General features: G+C 39.6%; 1 protein-coding gene across 1 annotated transcript; it reads left to right on the top strand.

Moving 5' to 3' along the window:
• The first annotated feature begins 3880 nt into the window (after positions 1-3880).
• LOC149015868 (gamma-glutamyl peptidase 5-like) lies at positions 3881-13229 on the top strand. The gene is made up of 5 exons (XM_089156620.1): positions 3881-4259; positions 4379-4543; positions 4704-4871; positions 4961-5059; positions 13185-13229. The coding sequence occupies exons 1-5, from the start codon at positions 3942-3944 to the stop codon at positions 13227-13229; spliced, it is 795 nt and encodes a 264-aa protein (XP_089012746.1). The 5' UTR covers positions 3881-3941.
• The last annotated feature ends 4771 nt before the right edge of the window (positions 13230-18000 follow it).

Here is an 18000-nt window from a genome sequence, read left to right as displayed (position 1 = left end):
TGTCTAGATATCCCCTTTTCATCACATAACCCTTTGAACATATCGGAGAGATACTCTCTTCCTCTATCCGTTCTAAGAGTTTTAATCCTTTTATCTAATCGATTCTCAACCAAGCTCATGAATTTCTTAAAACATTCCAGAGCTTCTGACTTATGAGAAATTAGATAAATGTGACCATACCTTGTATAGTCATCTATGAATGTGATGAAATATGACTGTCCTTTTCTAGTATGCACATTCATGGGTCCACACACATCCGAATGGATAAGTTATAAAGGAAGAGAGGCTCTCAAAGCCTTTTTAAATGGTTTTCTAGTTGCTTTTCCCCGCTAGACATGACTCACAGGTTGGCAAATCGGATAGTGAACCTTGGCCTAAGAGACCTTCTCTTGCCAACCTGTTCATCCTATCTAAGCCAATATGTCCTAGTCTAGCATGCCACAAATTAGAATCAATACACACAGGATTTTGGCAAACAAAAGCATTACTAGAATTAAATGAATAATCAATTGTATCCAATACAATGAAACCATTATCAAGAAAACCATAACCATAAACCGTATCACCCGAGATACAAAACCAAAGAATTGTTTTCAAATACAATTCTAAAACCATGTCTTAAAAGATAAATAACAGAAACAAGATTTCGCCGAATGTCCGGAGCATACAAGACATCATGGAGTAACAACCATCCGGCCACCTCCGCAAAACTAATTTGCATGTGCCTATGCCATGAACCTCCACGCTTGAGCTGTTCCCCATCGTTATCCTTTTGCTTCCTCTTGGAATACGACGGTATTCCACGAAGCTCGAGCGTTCCCTTGTTATGTGTTCTGTCGCACCTGAATCAACAATCCACAAAGGATTTAGTTCAGCAAGCATAGTAGAACTTGTTACATAACAAGATGAGGTATAACACACAAGACATACCTCTTGCTCAGTGCAATCACGAGCAAAATGACCAGGCTTTCGGCACTTGAAGCAAATCAAAGCTGATTTCTTCTTGCCAGCACTAGTCCCCCTTGAACGCTTGGGCCCACTCTTGTTTTTGTTCCCACCCTAGTTACTTTGCTTGGACCGCTGAGGTTGAGCTTTCTCTCTCTTGCGCTTGAAGCCTCGCACCCTTACTAGTGCTAGCTTCAGCAGCAAAAATACATCGATTTGAGGGGTATCGGCCAACATCCGATCCTCATCAAGCTCAAGGTGCTTGGCGGCTTGATCGAAAGTCTTGACCTCATCGGCATGAGTCAAGAAGATCTTCATATGCTCCCAAGTCTTTGGCAATGACCTCGATGACTGCGGAGACTTGCTCCTCATCAGTCTTCTGGCGCCCACATGCGCTCAACTCACTAATCATGTTAGACATGATGGTTATATGCTGCCTCATGGTGTGACCCTGGCGCATCTTATAACCGTCAAAAGTGAGTCCGAGCTGGCGGCCTCTTGTGGTGGAAGTCCCTCCATACTGGAACTTCACAGCCTCCCACAAAGACTTTGCAGTCCTATGCTTCTCATAACGAAGCATCAGGTCATCCCTCATGGAGCTCAGGATTGTAATCCTGGCTACCCGGTCTTTCCTCTTCCAAGCATTGTATATATCAAGGTCCCTGCGATGCTGTGCAGTGGTACCTTCCTCGGGTGGGTTCATGGTCCCGGTTTATGGTCTCCAAGATATCTTGCTCTTCCAGGAGATATTGCACCTTTCGGTGCCAGAGGTCATAATTCCTCTCATTTAGCTTATCTCCTTTAGTGAGGTCAGCAACAATGCTCTTGGTAGCAGCCATTTATTCTAGAGATATTACATACAAGAATGAGTTCAATAAATCTAGCATAAAACACAACTCATGCAACAACAAATCACACTAGCATAGTCAACCTATGGGATAAGCACTTAAACCAAAAGAGATGCTAAAAAAACATTCAATCAAATTCTCATGCAAACCCACATAGACTTATACACTAGCTTCATTCTGTGCAAGAAACATGATTGATAGACCCATAAATAAAAAAAAATAGTTTTATTAAAATAAAACATGCAATCATGTTAAAGCTATGAGGTGGTTCACACAGAACACTTCTACCTCATTAGCTCCCACTAGACCCCAATAGGCCCTCAATGCCCAAACATCACACAGATCGTCGGGCCATTGGTGTCCATAAGTTAGAAACACATTCTCGAATCGGACGAGACCAATATCCAAAAAAATCCATCTCCCAGACAGACTGCCGTCTGCCCAGACGGAATTCCGTCTGCCTTTTATGCCCAGACGGATGACCGTCTGCCCAGACGGAAATTCCGTCTGGCATTTTGTGACCAGACGGATGACCGTCTCCCAGACGGAAATTCCATTTGGGTCACTGTGACCACTCTGATAATAGACGGACGACCGTCTGGTCCACAGTGACCAAAAAACGGCGATTTTTCAATTTTTTCTTGAACGGAAAAAAACGGTAAAACACGTTTTTTCACTCAAAAATCATCCAAAAACACATGAAAAAATCCAACAATAAATTTTAAACAAAAAATTATCATCATGGATTATCAATTCATGCAAATCTTCATTAGGGAAATTCACAAGGGCCTCCCACTCGGATCCGAATCAAAATTAAAGGTTTCCAAAAACCCTATCAATTCTCCCATGGGTTTCATATTAAACCCTTGATCCTCCCATTGGATCCATACAATAAAATTAAACAATGGGGAGGAACAATAAGCGTGGGAACCTGGCTCTGATACCAATGTAGGTAATACATCAAAAGTAATTCAATTCAATTAATTGATGGGGAAAAATTCCTTACCTGGATTTGCTTTCCCTTACTTGAAGTATTCGCAGCGGAAGTCTAGATCCACGTTCTCGTTCCACCACCAAAGATATACCGGCGAGATTCCTCAATCACAGGGAAAGGGAATAATATCCACAACCCAAATGCCGTGGATTAATGGAATGAAGATCAAATACTAGGAAAGAAGAATTTCTAAGCCTGCGATTCTAAGAGAGAGGGAGAGAGAGATGGAGCCGCCGTTTTCTTAGAGATTCGCTCTTGCGAATGAATCACTCACCTTCTTACTCACTAATGCGGTGGTTACCAAAATATATAACCCTATTTTGTAACCGCCCTAATAGTGAGTTTCCAATATTGCCCTTGGGCATTTAATTTATTAATCAAATTAATAAATTCCAACAGGTTATAAAAAATATTTATAAAAAAAAGAAAGTGACAGGAATCCTGCAAATGTCACCCAAATTTTGACAACATTTGGGATTTTACTGAGTTCGCCAACCAGCGAAACCCCAAGTCTCCCTGAAATATTGCACCCTCGATTGGGCCACAATGGCCAAAAATGCATTACTAGATCAAACCAAGGAATTTTCCCTTGTTTAGGTGAGAACTTTTAATAAAAAGAATAAAAGAAAAAAGTCAAAACCGAAGGAAGACCAAGTTTTTTCTTCGGATTTTGCTAAAGAGGGAAGATGAAGTTTCTTCCACCACCATCAGTTCTTAGTTTTTTCCACAAGAATCAATCGGACCTTTTCTGTTAAGGTATTATTGTCAATTAAATATAAAAAGTGACTGAAACAGGACGACAGACTCAGATCTATCCTTTTCAAATCGGTCGATTAAAAACCAAGAATAAGTAACAGATGACGGTTTATAAAGAGGCCAACCTGAGGTGGTTCGTATTCACATTAAGAAAAGAGAAGGAAAGAAAAAGCCGACTTTGTATACCAAGTTACAGGCGACAGAAGAATCAACTGAGGAAACTAACAGTCGAAAAATTCCTTGCACAGGATAAACCGGGTAACGTACTACACCTCTATAAATACCACCTCGTTCAGGCTCTTTTTCACATCAATTCGAACGTTTCTGAATCCTCTACAGAAAGTCTATAGCTTCTATTCCTGTCTATTTCTGTTTTGTTTCCTTTTGGTTTCTTGAGGATGGAAGCTGCTGGGGAGAAGAGATATGCTTTACTGATGGCTGCCAGGGACTCGGACTATGTGAAAAAAGTGTATGGTGGGTACTTCAATGTGTTTCAGAATGCATTTGCAGATGAAGGCGAAACATGGGATATGTTTAGTGTTGTCGATGGAGTGTTCCCTGACTTTGATGACCTTGATAAGTATCATGGTTTTGTAATCAGTGGTAGTCCTTATGATGCTTATGGAAATGACTCATGGATCTTGAAGCTTTGCTCTCTGCTGCGTAAACTGGACTCCATGGGGAAGAAGGTGCTGGGGATATGCTTTGGCCATCAGGTATTCTTTTATATAGGCTTTGATCATTAATGAGCTTCTTCTTGCACTTTCTTAAAATGTTCATCTCTTCCTAGTCTAGCGCTTACATCTTGGTCTGTTCTGTTTGTTTCATTGAGTAGGTCTTGTGCCGAGCACTTGGTGGTAAGGTTGATAGAGCTTCAGGTGGATGGGACCTTGGGTTGAGGGAAGTAAACATGGTAGGGGAGTTGCCGCCCTGTAGCATCTTTGATGGCCTACAGGAGATTCCATCCACTCTCACCATTATTGAGTGTCACCAAGATGAGGTACATAGTCTTGCTCACCTTCTCTTCTCCCTCTCGATCTGTCTCTCTCTCAACTGTGCATGTGTGGACTTTCTATTTTTATGGTGCTTAATTTATTATCTCATTTCATATCAATTTGGAAGTTTGATAGCTATTAATAACATTTAACTCAACGGAATAGGTAAGAGAGGTTCCATTGGGTGCCAAAGTGATTGCTTTCTCCAACCAGACAGGAGTGGAGATGTTTGTTCTTGACCACAACATATTAGGCATTCAAGGCCATCCGGAGTACACCAAAGACATCTTATGTAATATAATTGATCGTCTTACTAACAACTACTCCATAAAGGTAAACAGTCACTTATTTTATGCTACTTCATTAGCATGATTAATTCCTTTTTGAAGGAGAACTTATTTTTTTATTTGATTTTGCTACAGAAAGATTTTGCTGATAATGTGAAATCAAGATTGGAGCTTGCAGAACCAGATAGGAAGTTTTGGTTAAAAATTTGCCAAAACTTTCTGAAGGGAGGACACGTTTTTTGTGCTTGATGACTTGCTCTCCCTCTATAGTCAAACTAAAAAGATGATGTAATAAAATTTTATTTTATTTTTTATTTTTTATAGAAAGTCTTAGGAAACAAAAAAATTTGTAAAATGAAGATCTCCTTCATTTCCTGTGATAAAAGAAAGTTAGAGTAGAGAAGTTATTTGTTAAATGAAGATCTCCTTCATTCACTGTAATAAAAAGAAACTTGTTGGTATGTACTTGCTTTATTTCATGAGAATCTATGTCATTTTGTGTTTGAAGAAACCTCATGGTATCAATTGTAAATATGTAGCTAGTCCAGATCCAGGTAAAGGGCATACGAATATGCAATAATGATTGGTTTTGTCCAACGTGTGATTATTTCGTGATTGCACTTATGCTGCAATCCGTTTTTAATGGAAGCCAAACCTCTATTACCTTTTACAGTTGACCCAACAATGCTTGCAATTCCATAGCTTAACTATATCTTCAGCTCTGCAGCCCTCGTCAATCATCCTCAATGGTCCATCACTTGATGCAACCCCTCATCTAGATTTATAAATCCTTGAGTAATGATTAAACCCAGGTTAGTCCAATATTGTTGTTGGCAAGAATCCTGTATTCAGCCTCAATACTAGAGCATGCACTGGTAGTTTGTTTACTAGAGCTCTAGGAAATCAAATTACTACCATGTTGCACTTCCTCCACTTGACTTGTGATCATTAGGACAGCTTGCCAAGTTGGCATCAAAGAATGCTGAGAAATGTATTTATGTTTATCTAAAAACATCAAACCATGATCCGAAGTGTTTGAGATATAGTAGAATTCGCTAAACATTGGTTCAATGATCAACAGTTGGGCAATCATGCATGAATTGATAGGCTTCATTTACTACAAATTGAATATCAGGACGACTTCATATTGCATAATGTAGAGCTCTTACAATGGTCCTGTATAAGGTTGAATCATGCATCAGCTATCCAAACTGACTTGGTGAGAACCAGAGAAACCACCATAGGAGTGGAGAATGCTTTAAATTTGACATGCGAACCCTCTATAATAAATTTGAGAGATATTGGTGTTGAGAGAGGATTATTATTGTATGTGTTTGAAGAACATTGACACTAAGAAGAGGTGCAGTGGTTCCAAATTCACCATGACAAAAACATAAGCCATAGTTTGAAGAAAATGGTAAGAAGGAGCTCAAGCATTCATATCAAGCACGTGGAGCCTTTCTTAAATCATAAAGAGAAGAGCAAATTGCACTGGCACCCCAAAATGAAGGCCTTAAAGCACTGACACCCCACTTTATGTTTAAAAAACACAGAGACCCCAAAATTCAATTTTCGTTGGATATATTTGTCCAATTATCATTGAAAATCTTTCAGACACTGTTTATTATGGGGATATTTTTGAAAATAAACAATGATTTAACTGTTTTCAGTGATAAACTTGACAAATATATCCAACGAAAATCCAATTTTGACGTCCCTGTGCTTTTTATACATAAAGTGGAGTGTTAGTGCTTTAAGACCTCCATTTTGGAGTGCTAGTGCAATTTGCTCTAAAGAGAATGATGTAATGATAGACATGTCTAGGGCATAATCTATCAATGAACCCTAGAGGCTGAGACATAAAAACCTCGTCTTTACCCCATGTAGGAATGTGTTCTGGATGTCAAGTTGATGAATGGACAAAATTTAGAAAAATAATAGGGAGCACAAGATGAATTGTTCTTGGTTGTCGGTGCAACCTAGGGGGGGTGATTAGGTTGTACCTAGTGGATTATCCCAAATTCTTGGTTTAATTGCAATTTCAAAGTAAATTAATAATTTAAATGAAATGAGAAACTATCAAGCAATTACAACACAAGAATTTATAATGGTTTGACTTTATAAGTCTACGTTCAATCCTCTCTTAGCCTCAACAGAGTATTCCACTAATGAATCTCTTTCAATACAATGGGTAGAGAATCGAACCCTTACAATCTTTTTGCAGGGCAAGAGTACCCTTTACAATATTTCTTGATCAAGTAGGGCAAGAGCACCCTCTAACAAATTCTAATCAACCTAGACTAGAATACCACAATCAATACAAGTATAAGAAGTGTTGGATATTACCTAACAAAGAGAGTGACACTTTACCCCTTGTGTGAATGTGATGCAATGAATGAATGCTTCAAGAAACGCAATGCATCAATAAAATGTTCCAATAACCTTCAATAACTCCAAACTTGACTCTAATGAGCTTGCTTAGCAACTTTGGAATGTTCCTTAAAGTTGAATGGAGTTTTAGGATTAGTAGTAAATTCTAGAACATTCAATAATGGCTTTTTCACTTGTGAGGGAGTAATAGCTTAGTTGGCAATATTAAACCCCTCAAATGGGGGTGGTTGGGCTTATAAAGAAGTCCTCCAATTGTTTGGCCCAACCTCCCAACGGATTTAAAATTTCAGTGAAATTTTACTCCAGACGGTCGTCCGTCTGAAAATCTAGCCGTTATAAACTAGCCGTTTAAGTTAAGCCAGGACCAAATGGTCGACTGTCTGATCAGACGGTCGTTCGTCTAGTCAGACGGTCGTCCTTCTGGCTTAAGTAGCCCAAATGGAATTCCATCTGCTAGATGGAATTGGCCTACTGTGACTTAAGAAGTCTATCACAAAACTAGACGGTCGACCGTCCTGGTGCACATTTGCTGAATCATTTTGGGGCTTGGACTTGGCTTGGGTTTTTGAACTTTTTGGTCAACCCTAAAAGCCTCATACACCTTACTAACATGTCCTAGGTCAGTCTAGTGATATGAATAACATATTATCAATGAATTTACATATGTGTGTATGCGAGTGTCCTAAGCCCTAATTCAACCTAAGTCTTGATCTTCCGACTTGAATTTTGACTTGATCTTGTGCATCAAACTTGATACTCATCTTGACTTTGGCTCTTAGTCCAAGATAGCTTGACTTGACTTGAGCTTTGAGTATCCTGTAAGTTTTTGATTGCTCGGGGCGAGGAATGGAAGTATCTAACTCTTACTTGATAAAACCAAATAGATGGCTTGCATTTGGCGAGGCTTTACCTTGATATGTGCCAATACTCAGACCAATGGTGATGTGAGAGAGAGGTGACCTAAACCCCAGCCATGGAATGTCCTGAAGGATGTAGGACACAATTACCAATGGAGAACCCAAGATATCGGAGAGGGAGAGTGATTTGAGACCTACTTAGAGGAGTAGGGTGCTATGACTTAAAGCATGTCTGCCTATAGAGACTAGCATACATGGAGTTAGATTCATATATGCATTGTCTGTCTCATATCATTTCATCTACTATGTTTTGCTATCATGTTATTTATGTTGTTATGGAATAACTTGCCTTGCTGAGTTCTTTTGAACTCACTCCTTTTTTACAAATATCTTTGTTAAACTAACCTGCAGGTCCTGACAAGTATGACAGCCAGTACTATGAAGCGCAAGCCGATGATGCATACTACTTTCAAGGTGCTAGTTGTTACGAAGATTACGGTGAAGATCCCTCATGTGATCATGTTGCGTACCAGGATTAGCCCTATTTTGGAATGGAAGTGGTCGTGTTTAGTTTCTCTAGTTTATGTTTAGAGACATTCTTTATGAGACGGAAGAGACCTAAGTTTAGTTTGATTATTTCTTTTCTTTCCTTTCTTTTGGGAATCGGTTGTAATCTTTTCCTTTTAGTTTTGAGCTTCATTTTCGCAGTGTTATGTGGAGTGATTTTCCTCACACTTTACATATGATTGTTCAACATTGATTATTATATTGGTATCATTCTTTCCGCACTCTGATTGTATTGTCATTCTCTCTTCTTATCTTGATTCTCTTTATTTATACAATGTTACATTGATTACATCTTGTTCATGATTATGTTATTTTATATGTGGGAGGATGATTTCCCCGATACTTGGTCTTCAGGGTAGTGGATCACACACTCGAGTATGCCAGGTAAGGTAACGGCTGGGTGGATGTGACAAATACCCCTACTGGAAGGGTAGTAGTACTCATAGGGATTCCTAACCCAACACTTCTGGACACCTATCAATCATGCGTTTGGGTTTAGTGGCACCACATATGGGTACTAGGGTAATGGGCGAACCCACAACCCTAGTAGAAAATACAAGGTAAAGAGAATAATAGTATTCCTCCTCTTTCTTCTCATACATTACCATATCACTTTCATAGCAATAATATAAGATTCAAACATAAAGAGCAATATCAAAACAAATAGCTTCATCTTCCTTACGCACAAATTCACACACAAGCATGTCACGGTGAATAGAAATTATAACAATTTAAATTAACATGAGAAATTAAAATAGCAACAAATAATTAAGTATAACATGGTTATTCATTCCTCACCTTTCAATTCGATTCTTTTCTCCAAAGATCAAAAATTCTCTCCCACAAGAAGGTGACAAAAAGAACCTAATCATGCAAGAGGATTAAAAAAAGTAAAGTAAAAGTTAATTTGGGTTTAGAAAAATATCTCAAAATCTTCCCACAAAAACCCAAACAGAAAACTAGGTTCTAACTCGCCTTTTTAACCTACATCGGCTAAAAGCTATAATTTTGCCATCGATTCGAAGTCAAAATGAAAAGAAACCTTGGAAAGTTTAATCGGTAGTAAAAAGGTGCTATGGGTGCCTTCAATTTGATCCAATTTGATCAAGATAAAAAAGCCACTAATTGGCTCTCCTAAATCGCCAATGGGCGACTCAGAGAGTCAAAACGCGAAATCTTTTGCAAGGGACCACACCATTATCACTTATACTAGGAAAGAACATTAAAACAAGAATTGAGGAATGAACAATGAACCTAACATGCTCCCACTACCAAAATCTCAACAAAGACAGAAAAAGATTTACTCACAAAACTATGTCTAAGAGAAGGATTTAAGAAATCTAACGTTTCCTAATGTTTCCACAAAGATCCAAGTCAAAGCACCTTCGAATGGATGGGATCCGCTCTTCTCTTTGGTTTCTCCTCTTCCCATAGCCTTAACCTTGTTCTAGCATAAAAAAAATGCGTTTAGAGGTGAGTTAAAACATAAAATACGGTTTTAAAACCCAAAGTTCCGATTTTTCCCCGAAACAAAAAATGGGAGGGGGGGGGTTGGTCACCCAACCTGCCACTTGACCGGCCCTTGGTTTGGCCCCCAAATGAACTCCGATTTTGGTGATTTTTGGTTTGATGGAGAGGTGTTTCAACGATCTTCGATTTGATACCTTAATCTCGTCAATCAGACTCACCATCACTGGTCTACGAATGTGCCAAAATTGCCTTTTAACACCATCGTGATTAATCTTCTCTCTTTCTTTTAAACTCCATGACAGTTATCAAATCATCACTAGGTTCATCCAAAATCATTAGGTCCACTTTAGAAACTTCAGGCTCGACTCGAATGGCCCACAATTGTTGCTGACTCGAGGCCCGAGTTCGCGGTCTTGGAAACATGGGTTAACGGGTTTAAAATCCGGGGGATTTCACATTCCTCCTCCCCTTAAAAGAAATTTCGTCCCCGAAATTCATGTACTTGAGGCACCAAAGAGGATAGGATAATGCGCCTGCATTTCATCTTCCTTTACCCACGAAGCTTCTTCTCTTGTGTGATTCTTCCACCTAATGTTCACCAAAGGAATAGTTTGATTTCGGAGTTGCTTGTCCTTTTGGTCCAATATCTCAGCAGCTTCTTCTTCATAAGACAAATCCGCACTCAGTCCTTCAAGTTCTTGTGGTAATAGGTGTTCCAGGTTCTCTATGCATTGATGAAGCATTGAAACGTGGAACACACTATGTACACTTGCCAAAGATGTTGGAAGTGCCAATCGATATGCAACCAGATCCAACTTTCTCTATAATCTCAAAAGGACCAGTGTATCTTGGTTTGAGCTTCCCCTTGATGTTGAACCTCATCACACCTCTCATTGGTGAGACCTTAAGAAAATCCCTTTCGCCTACTCAAAATTCCAGATATGTCCTCCTTTTATCTGCATAAGACTTTTGCCTAGATTGAGCTGCCTTAATTCTTTCTCTAATCAAGTCAACCATAGCTCAAGTAGCTTCTATCAACTCAGGGCCTAAAACACTTCGTTCTCCTGCTTCATCGCAATAGAGGGAAGTTCTACATGTCCGTCCATATAAAGCCTTGAACGGTGCCATGCCGATAGTAGATTGATAGCTATTGTTGTAAGCGAACTCCATTGATGCTAAGTGTTCATCCTAACTTCCACTCATATCAACTACACAAGCATGAAGCATGTCCTCCAAAATTTGAATGTTTCTCTCAGACTATCCATCCATTTAGGGATGATGAGCTGTACTTAAACTCAGCTGGGTACCCAAAGCTTTTTGCACTCTTCCAAAATCTTGAAGTAAATCTTCGATCACAATCCGACACAATTCTCACCGGCACACCATATAATCTCACCACATTATCTACATATAACATTGCTAGTTTGTCCATGGTGAAGGTAATCTTCATAGGAATAAAGTGTGCCAACTTTGTCAATCAGTCAACTACTACCCACATTGTGTCTTTTCCTTTATTGGTCCGAGGCAAACCCGTGACTTTCGTGATGTCCTCCCACTTCCAACTTGGCACATGAAGTGGTTGCAAAAGACCTACAGATGGTTGTCAAATAGCATTTACCCTTTGGCAAGTCCGTGACTTTCGTGATGTCCTCCCACTTCCAACTTGGCACATGAAGTGGTTGCAAAAGACCTACAGATGGTTGTCAAATAGCTTTTACCCTTTGGCAAGTTCCACACTTTCCCACGAAGTCTTCAACATCATTTTTCAGAACAACCCACCAATAGTGCTCTTTTAAGTCCTTGTACATCTTGGTGCTATCGGGATGCATAGTAAACACAGAGTAATGTGCTTCACCCAAAATCTCTTTTCTAAGGTCTTCATTCGCTGGTACACATATTCTTCCTCTATACACTAGAACATTAGTGGAGGATAAAGAAAAATCAATCACCTCTTGAGGGTTTAAAGAAATCTTCTCTAACTTCTCTTACAACAAAGGATCTAAAGGCTGTTAGGTAATGAACCTATCTCTTAGGGTAGGCCTTGTTGTCAAAGAGGCAAGGATTACATCAGAACCTTCCAGCACAATCTGCAACTCCAACTCCATGATAGAGTTCAACAAAGGCTTACTAAGAACATTAAGATCAATTACTCCTTGAGTGCTCTTCCTACTCAAGGCATCGACCACTACATTTGCTTTACCCGGATTATACCGGATATCGCAATCGTAGTCCGTTACTAGCTTCAACCACCAACATTGTCTCATATTCAACTTCTTCTAGGTGAAGAAGTATTTCAAGCTCTTATGGTCAATGAAAACGGCTATCTTCTCTCCATAAAGATGGTGGTGCCATATTTTCAAAGAAAAAACCACTGCAACCAACTGAAGATCATGAGTGGGATAGTTGGGTTCATAATCCTTGAGTTACCGTAATGCAAAAGCTACCACTTTCCCATGTTGCATTAAAACACAGCCAAGACCAATCTTCGATGCATCCATATAAACCGTTAAGCCTTCAGAGTTATCAGGAATAGTTAGAATCAATGCATTGGTCAATCTCTTCTTCAACTCTTGGAAGTTCTTTTCGCATGATTCACTCCACCCAAACTTCACGCCTTTCTTTGTCAATCTTGTCATTGGGGCAGATAACTTAGAGAAATTTTCAATGAATCTCCTATAGTATCCAGCAAGTCCCAATAAACTTCTAATCTTGGTAACTAGCTTGGGTTGATCCCAATCTGCCACTACCTTGACCTTATCTGGATCCACTTTGATTCCATCCGCAAATACAACATGACCCAAGCCAAAACTTACACTTGGAAAACTTCGCATACAACTTCTTTTCTCTTAACCTTTGCAAAGCAAACCTTAAGTGTTCAACATGCTCTTTCTCATCCTTAGAATGGATCAAGATGTCATCAATAAAAACTATGATAAACTTATCTAAGACATCATGAAATATCCTATTTATCAAATCCGTGAAAGCAGTTGGTGCATTAGTCAGACTGAACGGCATCACTTTAAATTTGTAATGACCATATTGAGTCCTAAAAGCCATTTTGCATGTATCGCTAGCTTTCACCCTCAATTGATGATATCATGGCCGCAAATCAATTTTAGAGAAAATTGAGGCTCCCTTCAATTGATCTAACAAATCATCAATTCTTGGTAGAGGATATCTATTCTTGATGGTAAGCCTGCTTCAACTCTTTATAGTCGATACACATCCTCATACTTCCATCCTTCTTCTTCAAGAACAACACCAGAGCTCCCCAAGGTGATACACTAGATTGAATGAAACCTCTCCTTAGTAACTCATTTAGCTGGTCTTGAAGTTCTTTCAACTCCATGGGTGTCATCCTGTACAAAGCTTTGGACATAGGTGCAACTCCAGGTGCCAATTCAATGGAAAATTCCAACTCTCTTTCTGGGGGTATTCCGGGTAGTTCCTTAGGAAAAACATCTCTGAAGTTCCTCACTACTTCATGATCTTCTATGGACTTCATTTCCTTCTTTTCTTCTATGGAAGCACAAAGTTTAGCACCTCCAACTAGTTCCTTGACTTGAAGTGTTGCCACTATAGTCTTCTCACATTGTTTTCCCAAGTCACCTTGGAACTCAAAAACAAGGCCACCAATAGGATGAAATTGGACTTTCTTCTCAAAACATGAGATGACTGCCTTGTGAGATGTTAGCCAATCCATGCCTAAGATAGCATCAAAGTCCTTCATATCCAATTTCACAAGTTGAGCCTTTAGAATTTTTTCTTCCACAGTTATAGGACAAGGTCCAACTACTTCATCAAGTTTTACTAGAGACCGAGTTGGTGTACTAACCACTAGTTCATGACACAATTTACTAGATGGTAAAGAAGTACGCGCCACAAATGATGATGCAATGAATGAGTGTGAGGCTCCAGTGTCAAATAATACAAATGCAAGAACTGAGGGAATAAGAAGAGTACCAAGATGAGTGACAGGTACTCTAACTCCAACATTCACGATTGCACAAGCTCAAGACATCCATCTCTTATATTAAACTCCAGCAAACAATTGAGCTAAAAAGCAAGCATGAAAACCAATTAAAGCACTTCAAGGATCCCAAAATAAATTTTCTTTCCAAGGGGACCGGGGGTTGGCCCGGTCTCTTCACTCAATCGCCCACCCGACCTGTGGGTCTCTAGGAGCAGAGGCCCCCTAATTTTTATTTTTTTTGGAATCGATGCTTGCACGCGCAGTGCGCCTGCGCTGTGTGCGCCAAATTGGCTAGGGGTCGTTTTATACGACCGCCCACACCCAAAAAGGTGTTTTTTTCACACTTTTCTCAACTCTTTCACTTTTTAACTTTTTTCTCTTTCTTTGGGTGGTTTCTTCCATACTTCTAGCTCAAATCTAACCACATACGATGCTCAAACCCAAGATCCGATAGCATTTCATCCATGAGACCAAAGGTAAACTTTCTCCACATACCACTTTTATGAGCTTTCACTTGGTTTTCGCAATTTTGCATTTTCGTCTGTGGGATTCCAATACTTTTGTAGATCTACGATCCTCACAACATTCTCTTTATTTTCCGATAATTTTTTGTTTAGATCTGCACATTTTTCCACACCATCTCGCGAAATTTTGAGAAAAACACTATTCACTTTTACTGTTCATAGTACCAAAATTCTGAATTTTCTTCTTAAAATTTAGATGGCTCAACATGGTGGAGGTCGTGGACGAGGTGGGGGAAGAGGTCATGGAGTCCAACATCCCAATTTATTCGACACCGTCGAAGTAGAAACATTATACCTCAATTCCTTCCAAAATCGGCCCATTGAGTATGAACGGTTCGTCGAGTCGCTCCCAGTGGCTCCATTCCAGGTATACCAAAGATTTGCAACACTAGGACGAGGTTGCATGCTTAACATCAACGATCCGACTTACCCCGAAATGATCCGATACTTCTACAACAATCTTACTTTTCCTGAGCTTCTATCTAACGGTGGAGGAACCGTACTAACCATCCGATTCAGGTTAGAGGTATGCTCATCCAATTCGATACTAAGTTATTAGCTGCAATTACGGATATACCATATGTTCCGGTGAGATGAGGTGGATTCCACCTGGCGTTGGGGATGATTCCATTAATTACACTAAGAGATTTCTCATCTTTTCGATGTTGTGCAATCACGAGTGCAATCACATGCGACAGGGGAGAAGCATGCTTCCTTCCCCGAGACTTATTTCTAGCATAATGAGCTGCAACATCTTGCCCAAGGGTGGGCATTAAGATGAGATATCGATCATGCAGGTGACCTCCGCCCTTTACGTGGGATATCCCATAGATCTTGCATACAACATTCAGTGTGTAATGATTCACAGAGTGCAACATCCTGAGGTATCACACAATGGGCACAAGTGTCTCTTAACCCGAATCTTTAGACACTTCGGAGTGGACTTCTCTAACATAGAAGAGTTGAGGGAAAATCTAGGAGATAACATTGGGAGAAAACTTATCTCTCATATGGGCATTCAAGATGGGCCCAACTCTCCGCTTTGACAGATGATGGTGAGGGAGGTAGACATCGGAGCATGTGCCACCAGAGCGTCACATGTAGGAGGGTGAGTCTTCCCGTCATAGGAGGGCTCCACCGGAACCTACATTCGATCTTGCTGTCACATCCACCCAGCCGGTACCCTACCTGGCATACCTGAGTGTGTGATCCACAGCCCCGAAGATCAAGTATCGAGGTAATCAACCTCCCACATAGACAATAACATAATCATGAACATAAATAATCAATGTGCAAAAGATAAACAAAAGATCCAAATAAGGAAAGAATAAATCATATATACTATCAGAATGTCTAAATCAATAAAGTAAAGTGAGGCGGAATCCCACTCTACAACCAGCGGAAAAGTAGTACTAAAGGAAAAGGAATGAAAACTAATCCTAATAGTAGGTACAATAAGTAACTAAATTGTTCTCAATCTTATAGACGACATCTCTATAAGTATAAATCTCAAAAATGGCGCAAGGGCGCTTCCACTCTATGGTCAGACTAAGCATTGTACGCAGCATAACCACCTGTGGAATCTTCAGTGTAATTGTCATAAACGCAATCACCTTCCCGAAGATATGCCTCTTCTCCTTGCGCTTCTTCATACGAGCAGTCATGATACTCGAACCTCAGAGAGAAATCTAACAATACATTGCACAAAAGGAATGAGTTTCAAAGAAACTCAGTAAGGTAGTTAATCCATAACAACATAAATGGCAGGATTTCAAAGCAAAGTAAAATGCTATATGATATGAAACACATGATGCAATATGATTCTAACTCTATGTATACTGGTCTCTATTGGCGAGACATGCTTTAAGTCATAGCACTGTACTTCTTTAGGAAGGTCTCATTCACTCATCATCAGTTGGTAATGGGTCCTTCATCCCTCGGGATATTCCATGGCTGGGGGTTAAGTCACCACTCTCTTACATCACCATTGGTCTAAGTACTGGCGCATGTCAGGGTCAAACCCTAGCCAAATGCAAGTCTCCTACTTAGTTACATCAAGTCAGATCCAGATACGTCCATTCCTCGCCCCTGGCGATCCTTTCCGGTATCCTTCACACTAGAGTACTCATAGTCCCTGACTACGGACTCATCAACCCTATAGGTCATCCACATATGGTAAACGGGAAGCTCTCACATCCCCTCACGGGTTGGTTACCGGTCTTGAGCGCCCGTGATCCCAAGTCTATCCATATGCAACCCTACCAATAAATGGTCCCCACAATATGATTCTTGTCCTCTCACGGGTTGGTTACTGGTCTTGAGCGCCCATGAATCCCCATTGCTACCACGGGTCGTTCGGTCTCAATACCCCTCCAATTAGGGTCTGACATAACGGGACATCCTAGCCAAACACTACTAGACAATCCTAAATATGTCATCCAATAGTTTAGGAAGGTGTCCAAAGGGCATCTCCGGAAACATCCCATAATATTCCCATAGTTGTCCAAGGACAAAAGTGTCAAAAGGACACCTCTCCTTTCCAAACCATACTTAATCATACACAAGCATAAACCCATAACATCACATATATGGTAACTTCTTATATGGAAAGAAATCAATAATAACATACAACCCACATATAATTGGTGAGTAAATCATACATGAGTCAAGTTAACATAAACGAGTAATGCTACTGTAATCAAGACTATGCGACAGTAGTATATCATTGTAAGAATCTAATTAAGGAAATGAACTAACAAGATTTAAATATAGAAACTAGGATATGCAATCTATGTAATTAAGGAAATAACCATCCTTACCTTATATAACTCGCAAAAGGATCTTAGGAAATCAAGTAATACTTTGACTAAACTTGGGAAGAAAGTCCTAAACAAGTATATACAACATATTAGGAAAGATACCTAGAAGGAAAGATATCAATACATCCAAAACAAACCAAATATGAGATTGCTGTACTCATTGGTCGATTGACTTGGTCTACTGCCTCAGTCGACCAATGAGTCGACCAACAAAGACAGTGGCCTTAAAAAATCAGAGATTTAAGAATATGAAACCGAATTTGGTGGTTCAAAAGGGTACTAAACAAGGGGGTAAACTACAATGCAGTATACTAGTATATAGAGGGCTTCAAAACACTCATCATATCAAGTCTTCAAGTTATAAATTAGGAAACAAAAGTTACCATAATTAGATCAATCATGGTTCTTGAAGAATTCATAGTAAAAATCATGGACAAGAACAATAGGATGATGGATAACTAATTGTGAATAAGAAATCATGAAAAGCATGCATAGATCTTCAAGAAAAATAGATCTAAGACTGAAGAACATGATCTAAATAAGGAAAGAGAATGAATACAAGCTTTCCTTCAAA

The sequence above is a fragment of the Hakea prostrata genome, chromosome 5 (genome assembly GCF_041222555.1).
Source record: "Hakea prostrata isolate BN-2017 chromosome 5, UWA_Hpros_2, whole genome shotgun sequence".
Taxonomy (NCBI): domain Eukaryota; kingdom Viridiplantae; phylum Streptophyta; class Magnoliopsida; order Proteales; family Proteaceae; genus Hakea; species Hakea prostrata.
Note: the sequence above shows the minus strand (reverse complement) of the source record. Positions and strands in the feature narration are given on the sequence as shown.